This window comes from Ahaetulla prasina, chromosome 1, assembly GCF_028640845.1.
Source record: "Ahaetulla prasina isolate Xishuangbanna chromosome 1, ASM2864084v1, whole genome shotgun sequence".
Classification (NCBI taxonomy): Eukaryota; Metazoa; Chordata; class Lepidosauria; order Squamata; family Colubridae; genus Ahaetulla; species Ahaetulla prasina.
The window spans coordinates 196540313-196563768 of record NC_080539.1 but is presented as its reverse complement, the minus strand read 5'-3'; the positions used below and the strand labels follow the sequence as shown (position 1 = coordinate 196563768).

The 23456-nt window shown below is 36.4% G+C and overlaps 1 protein-coding gene across 3 annotated transcripts in view; it reads left to right on the top strand.

Moving 5' to 3' along the window:
* The window catches only part of PARD3B (par-3 family cell polarity regulator beta), a 603755-nt gene that overhangs the window by 446869 nt on the left and 133430 nt on the right, over nucleotides 1-23456 (top strand). For all 3 annotated transcript variants that reach the window (XM_058186680.1, XM_058186671.1, XM_058186683.1), the window contains one exon: nucleotides 13627-13926. In XM_058186680.1, the coding sequence (XP_058042663.1) occupies nucleotides 13627-13926 (300 nt within the window). The remainder of the gene's footprint in view (nucleotides 1-13626; nucleotides 13927-23456) is intronic.

The following is a 23456-nucleotide window of genomic DNA, read 5'->3' as shown; positions in this document are numbered from 1 at the left end:
GCAGATTTGCTTTGAAGCACTTCTATTTGCTAAATGAAAGATTTCATATGACCTCCTAGAGGAAAACATATGTTGCAATCCTTCCTTCTCAGGATCTTTATCCCGCTTTAATTATTTTTTTGTAAATAAGGTGGTGAACACACAAAATATTCCTTCCTTCTATTTTCCCCCACAACAACAATCCTGTGAGATGGGTTTGGCTGGGAGAGAGTGACTGGCCCACATTACTCAGCTGGCTTTCATGCCTAAAGTTGGACTAGAACTCTCCTGGCTTCTTGCCTGGTGTCTTAACCACTAGACCAAACTGGCTCTTTTATGAATTGGAAAGAGCTTACCGTATTAATGGACATGCTATTGTCTTACAGAAAGTAGGCTTATGTACAGAAAATAAAGAAGCAAAATATGAAGCTAGTCCTTGTTTTCTGTAGCTGTATATCGGAAGAAATGAATGTTAGTCTTGAAGGTCTAATAAATTATTTCAAGTTTGTGGTTTCCTTGAATTCCACAAAGCCTTGCAAAGCTCAAGAGATATCCTGCATTGTCTTTTCAGCCCTGAGCATTGCTGCATGCTAATACACTTTAAATCAATATGTATCTGTTTGATATTTGAGAAAATGAACTTTAATATTGCAGCTGTGGATGCTTGGCATAAGCTAAATTCAGTTCCATTTTGAAAAAACGTGGAGTAACTCTGAAATCTAATTTTAATCTGCTAATGTTTACAATGCTTTATTGTATTCCTCCCCTCCACAAAAATGTGATATGAAAATTAATATTAGTGCAAATCATCCTTTGAATTATAGCATGAGACATCGAAAACCTTTTAGACCTGCAAACTATCTGTTCAATCTGGTTTGCTCAGCCCATTTTAGATCTTTCTTTTTGGTCAGATTTAATGTTTTATCCTGGACAGTACTGGATGGGAAGTTTAATAAAACCCCATTTAATGAGATATACTTGTCCTTGCCATCAGATTAAATCTCAACACCTTAGTATAGGTATTTTTTCACTGTCCTGTTTATGAAGAACTTAGGCCCTAGTCTGCCTGTACCACTCCCAGTAGAGATCACGGTTTCAGTGAGGGAGAGCTGGTTTAAGGCTGCTATTGTGGACAGAGTTGCCAAGTTTTTAACATCAGCTATTGTCATAAACAGACTCAAGGTATCATAAACTTGGAATGATGTCACAATGATGTCTTTTTATCCTGATTTTATTTTGATTTTATTGATACTTTTGTTTTCTCTTATTTTCTTCTCTGTTGTTTTCCTCTTATATTTGTAAATTTTAACTGGCAACTCTATTTGGTGTCTTCATTGCTCTTATTGTATTTCATGCTGCTCTTTTGTGCTTTTTTTTATTATTGTAGCTTGTACTTCCCTGTACTACTCTGGACTTCTACAATTAAAAAAAAAACAACGCATGAAAGATACAGCAAAAAACAAAATCTTGTTTGTTTAATTTTCAAAGAATATTATATCATTTAAAAACTGAAGCAACATACCTCATGGAGACCTGTGCCTTTATTCTCTGGATTGAGACAAGGCCATAATCCACAGGAGAGCAAGTTTGGTTTAGTGGTTGATTAGAAACCAGGAGATTGTGAGTTCTAGTCCTGCCTTAGGCATGAAAGCCACTGGGTGACTTTGGGCTGGTCACATTGTCTTACAACTCACACAGAGTTGTAGTTATGTGGAAAATAGATGGAGGAAGGAGCATTAGGTATGTTCACTGCCTTGAATTACTTATATTGTAATAAAGACAAGATTTATAAAAAAATCTAAAAAAAGAAAGTTGCAGGTATTTATGGCTGAGTTAAGTTAGAACTACCACATGGCTGAATCACTACAAATAATCATACATTATTACAAGATTGAAATATTTTCATTATTTAATTCATAATAATACCTTCGGAATAATGTTCTCTATCTTGCACCCCTGCATATTTTGCTTCAGATCTGGTAAGAGTTAATTCCTTCCGTTCCCTGAATATTCCTGACTTAGCAGCACTTGGTACTGTGGTTTAGACAAAATAAAACGTTGGATCAGATCCCAGTTTTAATAGTTCCAATTTATTATAACCATTGAACCCTGATCAGATCACAGCTTGGATGAGGTCCCAGGTTTTTAAACGTCCCAATTTACTCCTGTCTCAGAACTCTGATAAGAATACATATTTGATTGAGGCACTGGCATTTTTTAATCCAGTTAATTACTTTTAGATACTTATTAGATCATAGGATAGTTATGATATGTGCAGTTTGGGTGTGGGATGCTAGATGGGGCTGTCAAGTCAAGGTCGTAGTTTTATTTTATGCTGACTATATAATATGTCAGGTGTCCGGTTTCCAAAACGAGAATAGTAACAGTTAGCAAAAGGATAGATTATACGCATAGAATTGATTTGCAATAATTCTCATTCACTCTGTTATAATGCTGCTGCCATACATGCCAAAATGCCTCCACTGATCCACTTTCCCAATTCCAGCTAAATATATACATTCCATCATTTGCAAAACTACCACAACTTCAAATACTGCTTAGTCAAATATTCAAATCTAAGGCATTTTTTCTTGTACTTAAACCACTTTTGAGCTGATGTATTTCATTGCAAAGGTTTGACTTTTCATCTCTTACTTGTTACACTGGACATTTTTTCAAAATAAATGATGATTTATAGTAATTAGAGACTGGAAAACAATAGGGCATCCGGTAAGATTCAAGAGCTCTAAATCACTCAATTTGTTGGTATCCTTTTCCAACCCCCCACCCCAAAAAAAAAAAGCTTTGGAAGAAGGGAAGGAAGCTATGCTGTGAAATTAATTCATAATAAACTGTTTGTGCTATTATACTGTATATAGACAATTGTATTTTAAACTTCTCTTTTTTTTTCAAAATTTCTCCAAGCACATAGAGTTAATTTACTACAGACCATCTTTACTATGCACTTTAGATGGGAATGAAAATATTTTTTCCTAGTCAGATGGGGTCAGGTAGCAGAATGTGACCCATTTGACCCAGCAGATTAGGTGCGCTGCTACAGATCCCATCAAGGCATAATGGACATCGGCTTGCAGAGCTTAGAAAGCATGCCAACACTTTCACAATTCCTGCCTTCTGGAATGATCCCTTCTCAGAGATTTCAGTGTCTCCCACCCTTACATCATTCAGGAAATCACTGAAGACCTGGTTGTTTTCAGGGACATCACAATAGGTTGGTTGTGAGTCCCATTTTGTTTTGTTTTGGTATTTTTGCTGTTCCAGCTGGTTGTATAGCTATCTTCCTATCTCTCTAGTAAGCACCCAGAATTATTTAGGAATTGGGCAGCATATAAAATAAAATACTTGCAAGTTTTAAATTAAAATTTAAAATGCTTTGATAATTTACTTTGCTCTTTAATCCTTTGATAATAGTTTAAATGTTGCTGTCCTGATTATTTTTGGAAGAGCATAATTCCACCAATTTGCTGAGGGAAGCATAATCTCGCTCTATTTTGCCCTATCTGACTTCTCAGCCATTTGCAGCATATATTTCCTCCTCCAGATTTCCATTAGTATCTGCCAATGAATTTTAGTAAATGTCTTTCATAAATTGTGAAAATTGAATGTTTTGTTTCTTCACATTGTGAAAATAGCTAGCTAAGATATTAAGTGATGTTGGTAGTTATTCCTGAATTGCTTGGTGAGTCTCCCCAAAAAAGATGTAAACTGCAAAGCTCATGCATCAGGGATAACAGATGTGTGTAAGGATTCTGTATGTATGATATGGAGAAGGCAGATTCAAACTGAAACCAGAGAGGGTTCGTCCATCGAGGACTGACATTAGCATAAACGTATGTGCAGTATATGGTGATATTTCTTACAATTAAGAGTCATGTTATTATGAGGGGGGGATTATATTTTGATTATGATCTCCTTATGATTATGAATGAAGGCACCAGTGTACCCTCTAGGTCCCAGCATAGTTTTACTTCTTGCCAGGGTTTATCCAGTCAATGTCAGAGTCTTGATAGTTCTCTTTCTAGGTGTCTGTGTGTGAGCTTATCTGTTTCCTTTTCAATTCTTTAACCAATCCCTCTGCTTATACATTTGTCTTCCAGTTACCTTTAAACACTTTCATAACAACCTTATCTGTGAGTGAGTTGGAGATAAAATAAATTGTTCTGGATTACATACAAACATACTGTTAAGGGTAATCTGGGTTCACAACCAAGGTTATGGACTGTTGAGCAGAGTACCCTACGCATGAAAACGACTGAGACTGGTTGTAGACAATAACAGTCACTACACAGACAAACTGGGGTTTGATATTCCTTTACTTTTAAGGAAAAGGCAAAGTCATAGTCCAAAAACAATCCAGGTCATACACGTATAAAGCCAGTAAGGGATGTTACAAATATCAAGTCTTCTTACCAAACGTAGACTTGTACAACAAATAAGGTCTTCTTTCAGTTCGGCAAAACACAGTTCAATACACAACAGCCAGTAAATATTGAGGAATCAGTAACTAGCCATGATCAAGCAACGATCATAAAGCTCAAATATACAGTTGCAGCATATCATCAGGTAACAATGCTGTAGCATCCCTGTAGATTCCCCACAAGCCATAATTTAGTTTTCCTTTATACATTGGCTACAGAGCTCAGCCAATGAGGATGCTTGCATGATGCAGCACAGCCTTAAAGCAATATAATACCTTTCTTACTGCAAACATACATAGTTAGTTTATATATTGCCTGGCCAACTGGTTAGGCAAATAACAATTTCCTAACCCATACATACATACATACATCTCAAATCACAATTTTTAGCACAAAGTATAAACACATACAAATATACTCAGACCAATAGCTAAATATTGAGATTGGTTCCATATTTGGGGTTGGTCCTCTGTCCAGCCATCATCTGAAACCTCCCCTCCATAACTGATCTTTAGGTACTACTATTCTATTGCGGTAGTAATTCAGATACCCATATTAAAAGTTAGTAAAATCCGCTCATATGTTGGCTTGCTTATAAATCTGCATTGAAGCGGCAGGTTCAATTACAGTTTGGGTTTAGATTTATCAGTTTAACTATCCATCTGTTGACTTTTCCAGTTTCTAATCACATGTTATACTTATGTATGCCTATAATAATATGTCGTATATTTCATCAATAAATTTATCAAGAGGATAAAGGTATTGTAGAGAATAAAGAAGATAGTCTTCATAGAGATAAGCCAGATAGAGTGTGAGAGCAAAAAGGAGAATAGTGTGACTCAAAGCCAAAATAGTCTGTGGGGAGGAGGAAGCAACTCAGACAGATACCTCCCTCTACAGTACGTATTTTTAATAGAAGAATATAAGAAGGAGCAGTAGGGAGTACAGCACAGTCACATTTGCAAGATTCTGTTACTAGCCAAGTATTTTTACATTTGGGGGGGTGGGCATGGTGCACACAGTTGGGCTGACAGCAATGGTGTATTTCTACTGGTTTGTCCCGGTTTGGGTGAGCCTGTAGCAGCGATGGTGAGCTGAGAACGAGCCGGTTCACTCTGTCAGCTGGGTCCTCCCTCCTACCTCTGAGCTATACCTACCTATATTCATTTGTTTTTAGCCCAGCTGATAGGCGCTGCAGAACAGATTGCTGCACCTCAGCTGTTCTGAAATGCAATGTGCTTGCGCGGAGTGCATGTTTGGCAAAGTGTGTGTGTGAAGCAAATTGGTTGTAACACCAGTTGAAACCCACCACTGGCTGACAGGTAGAGACAAAGATAAAATACATCTATTAGAATCCTCTCAGAACAGAACACATCTATTACTCATGAATTTTGGTTATTGTTTAAAAAATATACTGGGTGCTTTTTCTGAGCTTGAAGTATTCCAAGCTTGAAACACTTGCTCCAAACTCATAATAGGGTGATTTTCAGTTCAGAATATTTCCAGAATATCAAGGCCCTTCTGACCCTTCTTGCTTAAAACAAGGTGTTTTGAATTTGAAATGTTTCAACTTCAAAACTTTCCTGCACTTGTGGCCTATGAACATTTAATAAAAGAATATTCACTTTGGCAAGGGATAATGCGACTCTTTGCTTATCCCATCTGGTCTGTTGCACGTGCCATCTTTTATCTTTCTTTTATTTTTCATTGATTGTATTGTAATTTTTTTGTTTAATTATTGTGAGCCACCCAGAGTGTTGTGAATCAGAAAGCATATAGGTTTGATAAATGACTATGATGATTATTTACTCAAAATAACACTTTATTTTATGTTACAGGTAGTCCTTGAGATATGACTAGTTGCTTACTATTACAGTGAACTCAAAAGAAAGTTACTTACAACCCATCTTTGAAATTGTGACTGCTGCTCTACCCCTGCAGTCACATGAACACATTTCGGGCATTTGACAACTAGCTGACATGATGCCTTTTTTTTTGTAAAAATGGTTGTAAAATTGAATCCAGTCATGTGATAACTCTACTTATGAGTCAATTGTGTTCATAAGATGAGGACAACCTGTAAAGATAAAGTGGATTAAATTAGTATTTCTTACAGAAACATATAAGGAACAGTTGACCAATATTTCAAACATTCATTTATAAAGGGTGTGGGAAACTTGAATGAACCCAAACTCTGTAATAGATACAAATAGTAGTACCCTCATGCCTGCTTTGCTGTTTGTATTAAAGCGGTCGTAATGTATTACACATACTGGGCATCTTCCTCAAAAGTCAACTATTTTTCCTTCTCGTTCCTTCATATATGGAACTCTTTAGTTGCATGCTGATGTAGCTTTGGGTTGCTACATAATCTTGTCAAGATACAGAATTCTTAAACTGGAAGCAGCTGCATTCCCCTGGGTAACAGCCACCAGATACCAGAAAAATCAAAAGCTGTTGTGTGACATCTCAGAGTTTTTTCCACTGTAGAGAAGATTTGCAATCAGGCACTTGCATATAGTCACGCTGAATGATGACTGCTATGGTCCATATCTTACACTTTCTCTATTTTTTCCCCTTTAACAATGGTGATGAATGACATGTTATATATTGATAGAGCTCTCTGCTTTTCATTTGGCAAATCTCACCAAATCTAATCACTACTTTTGCTGTTCAAAACCTTGCTAGTTATACTTGAAATAGCAGGCTTTTGTAATTAGAGTAACATGTCCCAATGCTGTATGCAGCAGCCAGATTCAAATATTTTACCTCTTATTCTAAGCTTTTATGCTCATTGTGCTCTAAGAGGATCAAAAGTGGTAAGAAGCTGGGAAATGCATTGAACAGGGAAACAATGCATGAACGATTCATTACTTCCCATCCAGTTGCTGTGACCGAGCATAAAAAGCAGCTTCTTTCAAATTATTAAAGCAGCTGTATCTTTTTCTACACTCACCCAGATACTTCGTAAGTTGTTTCCAGCTGTTTCCACATGCATATACATGAACAGACACTTTTAATTCCCATGCAGTTCCTTCATCAAGGAGCAGTTTATGAAGCAATTCGCCCTGTAAGTAAGTAAGTAAGTAAATAAATAAATGCAGGCATTCTTGGAAAAATTTGTCAGAGTTTTAATAATTTGAAGAGAGGGATGCAACAATTTCAAAAGAATTTCACAGCTCTAACGTGTGTGTTAGAAAGAAGCAACATTTTCCTTCCTTTATGATGCATTTATTTGCTGCTTTTGACTTCCAATTCAAATACAGGAAGTCCTCAGATAACAACTGTACTGTTTAATAACTGTTTCAGGTTATGACAACACTGAAAAAATAATTTTACAACTGGTCCTCGCACTTACAACTGTCATAGCATCCCACTTTCTTCAATTGAGCAAAATCTATTGACATGTCTCACTTAATGACCATGGGTGGTTTATTAAATGAATATTCATTTAATATAGAAAAGCCTGGCATGGTTAACAATAGTTGCCTGTCCCAGTTGTGTTTGTTAAGTGAGGATTTACCTGTAATTTCTTGGTATATTCTTAGCCACGAGATTGCAAATATATAAATAAATAAGTGTCCACATTACCCTACAACGACATCATTTTAAAAGAATTAACCTGGACTCCTAGGCCACCTTGTTTTGAAGGCTACCAAGCTACTATGTTGATAAAGATCAACAATGTTTTGTAAAATAAAATTAGGAAAGTGATCCTTAAACCAGCAAATAATACAGTAAAACAGACATAAGATAGTTCAGATATTGTTAACTACAAATGAAAGTGTGAATTAAATAAAAAACAGACCATTGATGAACATAGATTTTTTCCAGAGAGAGGTGAAAAACAAGAAAAACAAATGCAATTATAATAGCCCTGTTTAAGAGTTAATTATGGAGTAATTCACATTACCTGGTACTGGATAACCAAGTACAACATAAGTGTTGAGGAACCAATTGTAGGTTGCATTTATATAAGAGGGAAAAAATAAAGACTTTACATTTCCCCTACTCTAAATATAAGAGAAAATTGTGGTGTCCTAGTTCTTACTTTTGTTCTATACCACGTACCAGAACTGACAGCAAAACTATCAAACTTGAAGGGAAATTATAAGTGAGATGAATTAAATAATTTCCTGATGGGGTTCTCCTTAGCTCCAAGTTTAAGTATTTCTGAAGTTTTAGAAGAAAATGAAACTAATCATAGTGTTATTAAGAAGCCTCCTCAAGGCTTTCCTTGCAGAACTGTGTTGGCCACCTACAATATTACTGTCCAGATTTTTGTATTCATTTCTACCTATTCATTATTTTCACAGTAGGATAAAATTAATGGAGAACTTTCCACTTGCTAAAATGTAATAATACCGCTGGTTGTACTAGTGTTTATAGAAACCAAACAAAGCACTCTTCTTGGACCTCGGCCAACCATATATCCTTACAACCACTTCTTTGCAAAACTCTAGTATGAGAAAAATTAAACTATTCTGAAACAAGGGTTAATAGACTAATACAGTTTGTAAAGCCAAATTAAGAGCTTTCATCTTTATAAACACAACTCTCCCATGGAATAGTATATGAGATACTTATCTTTATATACTTTATGTGGGTGAGAGAGAAGGAATGAGAATGTAAGCAGTCCAGTTAGTTTTCAACACTCTCTTCAATTGTCCCCCTCCCTTTTTTTATTGGGGCATTGATTTGTCCATGGAAATCCATTTCAGTTGATAGAGTACAAGAATGCTCCAACAAGCAGCAAGAATTTTGTTCTTGCTGCTGACAAATTCTAGGTTTTAACTTTTCACATATTTATCCATATGCTTGTTCCAGCTGAACATTGAACAAGCTAGCAGGAATTTGTCTTTTCTCTTTGCTGTGTGATCTTTCTTTCATCTTTCTTTAAGGGTTCTTTAGAGAATTAAGCCTTTTTCTCAACAGTTCCCTAATTATGAGTTGAGATTGTTGCAGTATAGAAATGAAAGGAAATGCTTCTTCTTTATAGTTATCTGTTGTAACATCAAACCCTTTACTTGAGTCTGTTGCTGTTTGCTTTCAATTCCTGCTACTTTCCAGGGATTCCTTCCATTTGAGGAATATCTCCTTTTCTATCTTGGAATCTGTTCTTGTGTCTCAATGACAATAATAAACATGTTGCTTGTTTATAATTAAAGATTGACTATAAGAGACCATTCTTCTCTTTTATAACTGATATAGGCTTTCACCATGGGTGCCTTCAGGATTGGGCTTCAGGTTTAGTGGCCATGGTTTAGAAAACAGATTTTCTGATAATAAAGTCTTATACTTAGGCAAGAAAAAACAAAAGTACACATATAGATTGGGAGAAGCCAGGTTTAATGGCAGCAATTGTGAGAGGGACCTTGGAGCCCTAATGGAAAACCAGTTAAATATGAGCCAACAGTGTGCCACAGCAGCCAGCACAATCCTAAATTGCATCAACAGATGGATTCAATCAAGATTATGTGAAGTACTAATACCACTCTATAATGCCTTAGTAAGATCACACCTAGATTACTACATCCAGTTTTGGTCACCACACTATAAAAAGATTTTGAGACTCTAGAAAGAGTGCAGAGAAGAACAACAAAGATGATTAGGGGATTAGAGGCTAAAACATATGCAGAATGGTTACAGGAACTGGGCAGGGCTAGTCTAGTGAAGAGAAGGACCAGCAGAGACATGATAGCAGTGTACAAATATTTGAGGGGCTGTCACAGAGAGGAGGCGGCAACCTAATTTCCAAAGGACCTGAAGGCCAGACAAGGAATAATGGATGGGGAGATTCAACCTAGAAATAAGGAGAATTTTTCTGATAGTGAGAACAATCAACCCATAGAACAGCTTGCCTTCAGAAGTTGTGGGTCACATCACTGGAGGTTTTCAAAAAGAGACTGGACTGCCATCTGTCAGAAATGGTGTAAGGTCTCCTGCTTGGGTGGGGGGTTGGACTAGATGACAAAGTCCCTTCCAACTCTGTTATTCTGTTTTGATGTTTTGTCAGGAAATGTGGTTGATCCTAATTGATCCTTTGTCCATGCCAGCTTCAGATTGGTCATTTTTTGAGTATTGATTCATGATTGATTCTTTGTGCTGGGTTCTGGTTGACTCCTGGTCCAGGCAACTTTCTGATTTGCCCATTTTGAAGAGTTTATTCCTGGTTTGTCCTGTTTTTGGACAGGAATTTTATGTGGCACAGAGTCACACTCTTAGTTACTTGTATTGCAGAAACTTGCCTGAAGGTTAAAGTCATGAACACTACTTTTACTATAAGTAGCAGAATCTTGCAAGTCTAAATTCCCCTCTTCCCCCTTACTTTTACATTCAAGAGAAATAAGGAGGGTCAAGGGGCCGTGGTAGCTCAGGCTGTGGAAGCCTGTTATTAAAACACAGCAGCCTGCAATTACTGCAGGTTCAAGCCCGGCCCAAGGTTGACTCAGCCTTCCACCCTTTATAAGGTAGGTAAAATGAGGACCCAGATTGTTGGGGGGGCAATAAGTTGACTTTGTATATAATATACAAATAGAATGAGACTATTGCCTTATACACTGTAAGCTGCCCTGAGTCTTCGGAGAAGGGCGGGATATAAATGTAAATAATAAAAAAAAATCTGAGATGCTCAAATTACATTTCCTGCTCTGGACTCGGACATCTCTTGTTTGACCATTCTTTTGGCTACAACTCTTCTCCTTATGTCTCACAGTCGATTAAATTTAGTTTCTGGAGAAGGAGGCTTGTGTGGCTTTCTAACACATGGATTACCAACATTTGGGTAGGGAGAAGGCACTGTCCACCCCTATGATTGACAAAGCTAGACTTACCTATAGATCAGAGATGACTATATGTGACCCAGTGTAGAGCATATCAGTGTTTACAATATATGTGTGGTAGAATGTAGTCTGGAGTCACCACAGGGAGGGGCTCATTCCCAGAGAGCAAAGAGACAGTAGAGGTTGGAATCCTTGGTGGGCAGGAAGAGGGCAAAGGTGGGAAACCGCCACCCACTTCCCAGCAATTCACAAAGTAAATCTAATAGTTATACAAATAGTTGCTTTAGTCTGGCAAGATTTCTGTCTACAGGCAAACAATAATAAAGAACCACCCAGAAGTACACTCCATGCGTTATTCTTGTTTCTTTGGGGCTAACAGCATGTTATAAAATTATTCTATTGAAGATACATTAAGAATTCACATGTAATCCAAACAACTACTTTAGATGCCAATGATTTTTTCCCAGAGGCTCTGTGCTCTCCTAACTTAACTCCCCCTGACTTCTACAGATTTCACTAACATCAAGACAGGAACATGTTAGTGCCTATTCCAAGCTCATAACCTGCCTTCCCTTTCCTAGGACTTCTGCCCTATGAGAAAGATTTAATTTTGTGTATGTCTTGTTTTCAAAAGGTAATGTGGCCATTTTCACAACTGTAATTGATTGCCAGTTTTTCACCATGTCATTATCTACCCAATAGAATGCTGGAGTCACTAAAGGCTTCCTGTACTCACACTATGAGTGCCATACAATGATATATAGGTTGCAATTGTAAATGTGTATTCACTTACAAGTTTATACTTTCATTTTTAAATACACTAAAGCTTGCAAGGTCTGAAGAAGACTTCTGATTTCAGGCTGCTTTTAATAAAATACCCCTTCATAAACAGTATGCAAGCATTTCTGTAAACTTGATTATCTGACCCTAATTCCTCCTCATGACAGCTCGTTTGCTTGAACATCTTTTGTGATCTTGGCATTTCCCCTGTCCTCTACCAAATCCCTTTTTGTTCTTGTTTTTCATCCACATCCTGCTCCACGGTTCTTAATTTTTTCCTGGTACAAAAGAAATGGTTTAACATTTGTCATTCTTTTACTCATTTTTATAGGTGTTTGTTTCCAGGAATATTTTTGTGAGCTACAGAATTTAATAATGGTGAATAAATCCTGACTTTTTAATTGGAGGCTTTCCTGTGCTTTAATCCTTTTTTTTTTTTTTTTTGCTTTTCATTCTTTGCTCTCGATACACCGGGCTCATCTTGCTGCTCTGATCTTTTCTGCTGCTTTAATTACATAGTGAGGCAGCTGAACATTTCAGTTTCTTATTATTAACAGTGCCTTGTTTAAAGTTTTCAATCATAAAGCAAATGATGATTCATCTGAATTTGACTATCTTTGAAATTATACCTGGGTGTCTTCCTACCTCTCCTATTCCCAACAGATTACACAATAGCACTGATTAGTAGCAGCATTTGTAATACTTCTTAAAGATTTATCATAATGGAATACTGTCAGTAATAGTATTTAATTCACTTATGTCTACACAATTCATCTCTACTGGCTTCTGTTCATTTCTTCACTGTATATTCTCTCTCTGATCTCCACGTAACAAGATATTATATCCCCAAGTTACGAGTTAGGACAAAATGTCAAAAATGTTATTGAATGGCTTTGGGTCTTTGACTTTTTACTCCACTAATTGCTATTTACATTTGTGTGTCACATTGCTAGACTTCTCACAAATAACCTTAATATAGGTGATTCATTAAATTGGGAGGAAAATATGATAAATGTGGCATTGATAATATTGGCTAGTTCAGAGGCAAACAAGAAAAATATATTTTAGGAGATATCTATATTTTAAAAGGGGCTTCATTAGATTTACCTTTAATTCTCAAATGTAATTTATGTTTGTGCAGTGATGAATGTCTATATACTGTAGGCATTTCAGCCTTGTCTCTGAAAAAACTTGAAAAGGGACTAGAAGTTTATTGTTGACAATTACGGTGAATCTGTGTTTACTTTGCCTGCTTGACATCTGCTACTACAGAGAGCCCTTATTTACCAACCGCCTTGTTTAGCAAACATTTGCAATTATGACAGTGATAAAAAAATAATAACTTTGAGACCAATCCTCACATTTGTGACCTTTGTAGGTCTGTAAAGCAAAGGAAAGCAGAAAGATTATTGTAAGCACAGTTGTGGTTTCACTTGGCAACTGCTTTATTTAACAACCATGTTGCCAGGACCAATTGTGATCACTAAACGAGGAATACACGTATATTCTGATAATGTGATTTTAAAAGTCAAATTATTATCACTTCCATTTGGCTTGCCATTAAATTGATGTAATCAAACTTCAGTTGAATAGGCTTCCTATTTGTATCAGCAGTATGTACTGATGTTAGTTGTTTTGTCTCCCAGGATTAGTGCAAAGCATCAGGAACTCCGTCAGAAGCAAATCAGGGGACTTGTTGAGTATTCCACAGTTCCTATGGGAGCCCCACCTGATCTTGACGATGATGAGACAGACCCAAATTATGCACGAGTGAATCACTTCCGAGAAGTATATCCAGTTATCAACTCCTACCAGCTTTCTTCTCCACTTGTTTCTGAAGCTTATGGTGGGTGCAATAACCCTACAGCACCTCTGGACAGGGACCACTTAGAAGGATTATATGCAAGGATAAACAAGCCATCCCACCAGCATGCTCCTGTTGAGAGGTAATACTCATACCATGGGGGGAAAATTTTAAAGCATGTTTAAATATTTTTAAACGCAACAACCATATTATATGAAATTGACATGGTAACTATATTATATTTCAAAGAATCTGATTTGAGTATTTTTGTCAATGCTTTCAATGATGTACTCCTGCAGTTTTACAACTGCAAGTGATATTATGTGAGCACAGTGAAGACCTTGGAACAGTTTGGAAATAAATCAGTGGATGTGTTTGTGAAGAGTCAAAGAAGCATTCTATACATCTTTTTTATGAGCAGAATGCTTCACATACATAGCAAGCTTTCCACGCACCTTGGAATGTGTCTTCTGTATCTCCTCGGCATCCTCACAAATGAAGAAAAGGTGTTGTTATCCTTGAAATGTATACCTTTTACTAGCATTATGATTAAGTTGGGGAGCTTCTGCTGAGCTTTTTTGCAGCCCGTGGCATCTATTTTCTGAGAGAGAGATTTCTTACCTTGCCCTTTTACCTGTGCAAAGTTGCAGGATTTTATTACTGTCTCAGCCAGGTACAGCATTCACAATCAATCTTCTTTTTCCCCCAGTGTCTTCTAATATCCTGTTGTTTTGATGATTTGTTAATAGTCAATGTCACTTTGGTCTCCACCTCCCAAACACATGCATACCCACAATAGAGAGGAAACCGTTCAAATGCAGGTTTAGCAATATGGCACCATGCCCCCAAGTGCTTCAGAAGGTTTTCTGATGCAAATTTGGTCCCATGCTGCTATGATCACAGTTTTTGTAGTTTTTCAGCACAGGCTTAATGCTGTATAGCCATTGAAGTTCCATGTCAGCATATTCATATTCTCTCATTCTGAAGTCATTTGCTTTGTTTTTTTAATGAAGAGGGGGTCCCCTTGTTTACAATGTATAATTTTACTCAAAGGGGCTGGATGATCTTAAATGATCAATAATTTAGATTTGCTTAGAAGGAAACAAAATAAATTTGCATCATTAGTAGATTCATTACTCAAAGTCATTATGAAATTGAAATTATTATCAAAAGGCTCTTCTTTCACAAACAGACTTAATTGACCTGCCTCAAATTAAATTTCAGTGCAAATTAAGTAGTTTTCTTTCTGTGCTCTGAAGTCCTGTACCCTAAAAGACTTTTGTGTTCAGGGTTTTTGGGAAAGGGGAATGACATCATTTTATGCCCAATTGCTAGGAAAAAAAATGGTTGCTTGTACACTGTTTTACTATGTAAGCTTATAGTTTGCATTTTCCATATTCTATGATATTGTGTGCTTTCAATTAAACCAGAGGAAGATCAGAGAATGATGGCATATTTATGCAGATTGCAAAACATAGCTTCATAAAACAGATTACTTTTCAGGGTCTTTTGAATAATAAGCAGGGAGAAAGGAGCCATTTTTAATCCTTAATGTCAAATTTCTAGGATGATAGCATTATTATTATATGACTGAAAGAGAGCATGCATCCCTAGTCACAGTCAGGGAACCATAACAATGAGATTCTGAAATCTGGCACTGGAGATTACAAAAACTGTCTTTGATGTGGCTTCCTATGTTTAAACAAGACACTTTTGAGGAACTCTCCGAAAGTGCAAACAAGACAGATAGCTGGAGGTAACTGAAGAGTGAGGAAGAAGTCACTACTGAGATGTGTGGAACTGGTGTTTTTTTTGGGGGGGAGACAACATAGTTGTTTATCTCAGTTTTTGAAAGCAAAAAACTGTATTGAATTGAGATTTGTTTTTGGAGAAGCAACTTCAACATTTCTTTATAGCCAACTGTATTTCAATAATTGTAACATTTTAAACATTTTAGCTCTCTTGTAGATATTATGAATAATATTGCTCATATTGTAGGTATAAGCTTTTGTGAATTAGGCCATATACTGTATCACTTATATAATTAATTACAAAAGCTGACAAAGATGACTGATTGTGGCTTAAATTCATGGTACTCCTTCATTGGAAAAATTTGGATAATAATAAAAGTATATTCATCCTATGATGCTCTTGATAAAGTATTTTAAACCATGAATTTACCTTTATTATAATGTTGGTATTTGGAGTTTTATTACTGTTTGTTAAATTTTTCCAAGTGTTTAAAGTGCAAATGTTTTGAAAATGCCATGGATTCTTACGGAGATTTTATTGAGTTTTTATTTGAAAATGCCATGGATTCTTATTTAGATTTTATTCAGTTTTTATTCTGATTGGGGATTCCTATTTTTCTATTTTGTGAGCGGCCCAGAGTTGTGGTTACAATATGAGCAACTATGTAAGTCTTTTTAATTTACATTGTTTGTGTATGCATATATATATTTGTATAAACTTGCCTTAACAAACCTGCCTTCACAATAAGCAAGACCAGGCAGGCATCTGCATTCTTTGGCTTGAGGTTCTTTCATGGTACTTAAATCAATCGTGTTATACAGTTCCTTTTTCAGACATATTAATTTTTTGTAAAATGTCTGATTGGAGAGGATTGCCTATTCATGAACTAGTTGCTACATTAAGTGTGGAGAAGTGAAACAGCATCTCTTTTAAAGATAGTCCTTGAATTATGACTGTAATTAAACTCTGGAATTACAGTTGGAAGTCATAGTTGTCGTAAGTCAAGGCACCCACATGACCTAAGTAATTTTCTGGCCTGTATCATGGTAAACCCAGTGATCGCAAAGCAAACCCATTCATTTGAATGGGTGTCTTTTGCCAAAAACAAGCAAAAAATACTTTGAATTGTGGTAATTTGATCGCAGAACACTGTGACCGGTCATGAAACTGACCCATTTGTCATGTGATCATTTGACCAAGGAGGATTGGCACAGCCGTTTATGGTAGTGGGGTTGCTCACAGGCTATAAAATGCCAGTTTTGTAAATGTCATAATTTTGAACAGTTATAACATGAACCGTCATTACACAAGAACTATCTGTATAGAAAGTGAGACTTCTCAAGCTAAAAGAAAAAAATGGGATGTGAGCAGCAGCTGTGTCTGAGCCTCAAAACATAAAGCATTGAGTACAACGTTCTCTTGCTTGTTCCGTATTCTCTGTGTGTGCAAACCCCACCCCCCATATAGCATCCACTTATTCCATTCATATCTCTTATGTAAGGACGACCATCTATTTCAAAATAATTCTGTTTCACACACATTGCTCTAAATGTGGTGTCTCTTACTATCATAACATCGGGATGGGGATAACTAGTTACAGTATCATAGGCTAATGTCTTTCTAGCATAATTTTTATTGTTTGGATTCAGACCACTTTTTACCATAGCCCCAGTTTTTTTAAACACACACACACACACACACACACACACACACACACACACACACACACACACACTGGTTTGCTAGATTAGAATCCTGATCTAAGAAAACTGCTTGTAGTAACCTTCTGATCCTTAAAAAGTAAAATAGCTATTATTGTGATACACACAAAAATTCACTTAAAATTTTGAAAAGTTGTTGCTGGCAAGGACCAACCCTCCACCTATTGAAAAATAGTTTTAAAACAATTCACTGATATTTATTTTAAAATGTTCATTTCTCTTTTTATATTTCAATTTTAGATAAAATTCCATGATGCCCTTTAAACAAAAATAGATTTTATTTCCTCCATCAGGCAGCTCTGTAATAGGAATTTTAACTTTTTATGTCCATGCACATTATTATTTTTTAATCTGCCATTTAATTTTAAATGCTAATATGAGTGTGAGTAATTAAAAAGCCAAAATTGACTATGAGGTTAGTAAGCTGCAAGAATGGGAAAAGGGAGATCATTATGCCTCTGTTCATGGATAGCTATTTGCAAAACAACTGATAATGTGCAAAATGAAGATTTTATAAGTGGCATTTTAAATCAATGGTTAATGGCTTGAAGATTAATTAAATAGAGTTATACCAAAGAGAACCTGCTACAATCTTGTTTATAGGCCAGTCACTTACAAAGTGAAAGTGCAGAAAAGCTATGCTACTTCCATTTTGCAGACAAACAATTTAGAGTGTTTTATTCCTTGAACCTTTTGATTACCTTTCCAAAATGCATAGGTTTCTTAATTAATATGTGCGAGGTCAGAAAATGCAGAATATGTTAAGATAAGTAACTGACATAAAACAAATTATAGGGCTTAGAATTTATTCTTTGACCGGTATTGCATTTCCTAATCATGAGTGTTCTGGGGACTGTGCAAAGAATGAAAACATTGCCATTTGTGAGAGCTACAAAAATGCAATATCCCTGGAATGAAAGTGCTAGCTTGGGGAAAATATTTGGATTTCAAGGCAGCTGCATATTTTATGTCATTTTATTTATTGTGCAATAATATGGCTGCCTGGAAAAACCATTACAATGAAGTGTTCATTCCTAGACTATACTCAACATGCACTTCACCACAGATGTTGTGAGTATATTGAGTTGTGGAAGAGTAACTATAGCACCAAAAGAGAAATAATGCATATTTGTTGTAGAGTTCTTTCCATTGTACAGTGTGTACATTTCTAGTTGTTATGTACATATTTTGGCACTCTGCTTTTTCAGACCAAACCAGGGAGCATACATTTCTTGGTTTTTCAGTGAAGAAATCATTTCTCTGTACTGTCATGTTTATTATTAGAAAAATTGACAATTAGAATTTCAAGGCTTGGTTATATGAAGGATGAATGAACGATCTGCCATTGCAAATGTAGTTTTTCTCTCTTTGATTCTGTACTTATCTACAGCACAGCCAAACAATGGGTTTGCTCAAATTGCCTTTGAGTAACTCTATGATGCGGTAAATAAATGATAACCATGAACGCTAGAAGGCTGATACTCCTATTCCCCAAAGGGAAAGTCTTTGTCAGTGTGAATTATAAACCAGCTCTCTTTCCCATTTATCAGAGAAGCATAATATAAAGCAATTTTCAAACTTGAGTGATTAATATGATTAAACAAAGATGTCAGGCCTAGATCCTCCATCTATATCCAAATAAATACTTTAGTTGACCAGGTGATCTCATAAACATGAGGTCAGCAAGAAGCAACCAAACGAGTCCCCTGGCATTTACTACATGCTACATTCTGTGAAAGATTTGTTAAGACAGTAATGGAAAATCTTAATGCATGAAGTGGAAGAAGAGAAGGACACGTACAATGAGGAGTAAGATTGACACTGAGTTGGAAATGTGTGCAATATACTTGCTGAATCCCACATTTTTAAGGTGAGGGAATCTTTCATGGGCTTCTTTGTCTAATATTAAGGCAATTTTCTCACTGTACACTATGCCTCAGTTTTAAAAGAGAAAAAGTAAATGTTATTCGTAGCTATAATAATTGTTAATACTTTATGCGTTTATTGCTGTCAATAAAGGTGGAATCTATGATTGGGGATGACATTAGATTCAGAGATCCCAGTTAAGTTGAGTGCAATTGAATTGGTTAAAAAAATGATTCATATAAAAAATGTCCTCTGAACCAGAGATCTCCCAACCCCCAATATGTGGATCAGCACCGGTCTGCGGCATGCTAACAACAGGGCCATGGAAACAAGCAAAACCCCATCTGCAGAATGCAGGCAGCATGCAAAACCATACCTCTTCCAGTCCGTGGAAAAACCTCTCTCTACAGAACTGGTCCCTGGTGCTCAAAAGGTTGCAGGGGGCACTGCTCTGCATTTTCTGATGATTACAAAGTGGTGGAAAAGGAGAGGATGTACAGCTACCCTGTTTGCCCCAAAATAAGACATCCCCTGATAATATGCCCATCGGGCTTTTGAGCGCATGGCAATAAGGCCAAGCGTTTATTTCAGGGTTCAAAAAAATATAAGGCAGGATCTTTTTTTCGGGGAAACATGGTAAGATTCTTGTGAGAACAATGAAATGTTTTGGAATTCCTGTTTTTCTTAGAACATTCCACAGCTTGATGTGATCAACACATTCAAAGGCCTTTTTATAATCAATGAAGCTGTTGGTATTCCTTGTTTTTCACAATTATCCAGTGGAATCAGCAATAACGTCCCATGTTCCCTGACTTTTTCTAAAGCCATCTTGAATATCTGGCATCTCTTTTTACATGTAGGGCTCTAATTTGCGTAGTATGACCGTAATTACTTTCCTAGCATGTAAAATTAAGAATATTATACAATACTTTACAGTATACATTCTGTTAAGTCTCCTTTTCGATATTAGATAGAAGATTGATTCTTCCAGTCTGTTGCCCACTGTGTCATTCTCCAGATTTTGTGGCACACAAAATCCTTATTGATTCTTCTTCTGTGACATGCCCTATTTTTGTGATTGTTCCACAGGTCCTTGTAGCTTCCAATTGAGTAAATGACCAGAGTGCTGATCTCACTTCAGTTTTTAATATTAGAGGTTCTTGTAAATAGGGAATATCTTCTAAGATCTCTTGGATGTTGATATCTTTACTTACAGGATTTCAGTATACTCCTTCCTTTGTTCTCTTTTGAATCAGTTGCTATGTGTTCATTGGTATCCTTTGCCACCAATTCAAGATTGCAACCCACTTTTGAGTTCAGAGTTCTTTTCAAAGACTTTCCTTGTTTTCTCCCCGTGTTTTCTCTTTCCATCTTCAATGTATTTACAATTATTGTTGTAGTACTGCTCCTTGTTGCTTCTTATAGCTCTCCAAAACTCTTGGTTAACTTCCTTTCTGAGATTTTTGTCTTCCTTGGCTTTGACATCTTTTTTCTTCTTGGCAATTTCCACAATTTGTTTTGATATCAGTTTGCTTTCTTCTCTTTATTTATTTTTGTCAGTCTCTTTTCACATTTATCCTTAACAACTTCATGCAAGTTCACTGCATAATTCCTCTCCTTTTTTATACATGAGATTCAGTACTTCAAAGCGATTTGTGATGTTCTCCTTGAAAATGGTGTAGGTTTAAGATCATGTAGTAGAAATTGATTGCATTCTTCTTTTTCTTTACCTGAACTTGGAACTTGTACATGAGCAGTTTGTGATCTGTTCCACAGTCAGCACCTGGCCATGACTTTGATACCTATAATTGAGGTCCTCTATTTTTTATATTAGCAATAATATAGTCAGTTTTATTTCTTTATACTTCATCTGGTAGTATCCATGTACAGAAGTATCATTTTGGTTGTTTGAAGACAGTATTTAGCTATGAAGAAATCATTGGAGTGATTGGAATTGATAATTGAATCTCCTGCTTCATTTCAGTTTCCTAAGACATATTGTCTAGCTACATTTTTCTCTTTAATGTTCCCAACTTTGGCATTCCTGACCCTGGGGTGGGGTGGTGGCTCATTGGTTAAGATGCTGGGCTTGTCTGCTGGAAAACCAGCAGTCCAGGTTTGAGACCTTAGCACTGCGCAATGGGATGAGCTCCCATCTTTCCCCAGCTCCTGTCAACCTAGCAGTTCGAAAGCATGCAAATGCGAGTAGTTAAATAGGTACCACTTTGTTGGGAAGGTAACAGCGCTCCACGATGTCATGCTGGCCACATGAATGCAGAAACGTCTTTGGATAGCGCTGGCTCAATTGCCTTGAAACAAAGATGAGCACCACCACCCCTGTAATCAGCAACGACTAGCAGAGTAAAATCCTCATTTACATTTTACCTTTATTCTTGTCCCTAAAACAGCACAACTTGCTTGCTTATTCTGATGGTTTCAAATCAAAGATGATCATAAAACTCATCAACCTCCTCAGAAGTTGGAGCATAACTTGAATGATCGTCATAGTAAAGGCTTGTCAACAAAGTTTAATTAATATTATTTGGCAATTGATTACATTATAGCCAAATACTCTTTTTGCTTTACCCTTCTTTACTATAAAGGCAACCTCATGTCCTGAGTAATAAACAGTATTCTGATGAAAGTGTTCGATCTTAGTCCATCTCAATTTGATGATCCCTAAGATGTCATTTGTAATCGTTTCACTTCATCTTTCACCGTGTTGAGTTTCATGCTTCTTATGTTCCATGTTCCTACTGTAATTCTGTCTTTGCAGCTTCAGATATGATTTTACTGTACTGTATGACAACATCAGCAACTAGATGTTGGAGAACCTTTAACCTAGCTACATCATAAACATCATTAGTACTCCAAAAGATCCTCAGCATTTCCTCAGTAGCATGTTGAGTGCCATCTATTCTGAGGGACTCGTAACCTAGCATTATGCCGCAATAATTTTATATTTTCTATCCACTTTCTTGTAAAAATACAAGAGTAATTTACCATTGCCTTCTCCCACACTGTTTAATTGATGTCGTTGCCATTGTCACCAAAGTGATCTCTACCCTGCCATTCCATTACAATCTCCAGTATCTTCCTATATCAGTGCTGCCCAATATAGGTACTTGTTTGCTTTAGCCAGGACGCTTCAAACCTTGGATGACCCTTATGGGAATATATATCCTTGGCATACACTCCCAATATTCTTTGCTCATCCCCAGGAACCCCCTACCCCACCCTTCCACGAGCACAATGAGGTAGATTTGCTCACTTGCTTACAGCAAGATTTGGGAAGGGAATGTACCTAGATCGAATTCCAGTGGTATTCCAGAAAAACACCAAGCCAAGATAAATATATCAAGAATAGAAAATAATGTATTGTGGAAAATTCACATATGGCTCACCATTATGGACTTTAAACGGGTTTTATTTTTATATATTAGCAGCAGCAATACCTCCAAATATATTTCTGCTGTATTTCTACGAATAGATGATTGAGGGGAATTATTGTATAGCACAAGATGTCCAAATACAAAATTCTGTTCATCTAGAATTAGGAGGTATTAAAAATGCATGAATATACTTGGCACCTGTAGTGAAATGCAATATTGGATGGGTAGCTTCAGGCAAATCACTTTGAGTCCTTTGAAAACAGGTAGTTAATAAATAAATACATATGTACTTTGTGAAGTTAGAAAAGCAATACATCACTCAGCAATACATCATGTATAGAGAAGAGATGTATATTTCATGTTCTTGACCATTTTGAGTCACTTCATATTCCATAGATCAGTTGTGGTTAGTTACATGTTCTTGGGCAACAAACATGTTCATTATTTGGGAATATCACAAATGTAATTATTTGCAATGAAATTTCACTGCAATTTTTCATAGTTTTACAATTCTGATGATTTTAATTCCCAGTTACAAGATGGCCTTCCCCACTCCCCACCCATTTCCCTCTGCTTATGACACTGTTCAAATATTTTTATGAGTTTTTTTGCACTATGTACCCAAAATCATTTTAGGGTACTCATAAGCAAGTAGAATTGCATTAGCTAGCTGATGATGATAAGATTGGGTATTTTGTGGTATATGGCTTCATTGTATCTCCTACATTGAATCTTATTGCTATTTTCCTTCTGATTTTCTGCTTCTCATCTTGAATAATTTCCTATAATCTGCAAACTCACCACTGATGCACAAATTGGAATCATCAGTCCAATCCATTTATTTATAGGAAAGTAAAGAGCCCTGGTGTCATATTAATTCCGAGAAAAATTTATGCCCCAGTTCTCCTAGATGACTTTTTAAAAAGGATGTCTAAGCTCTC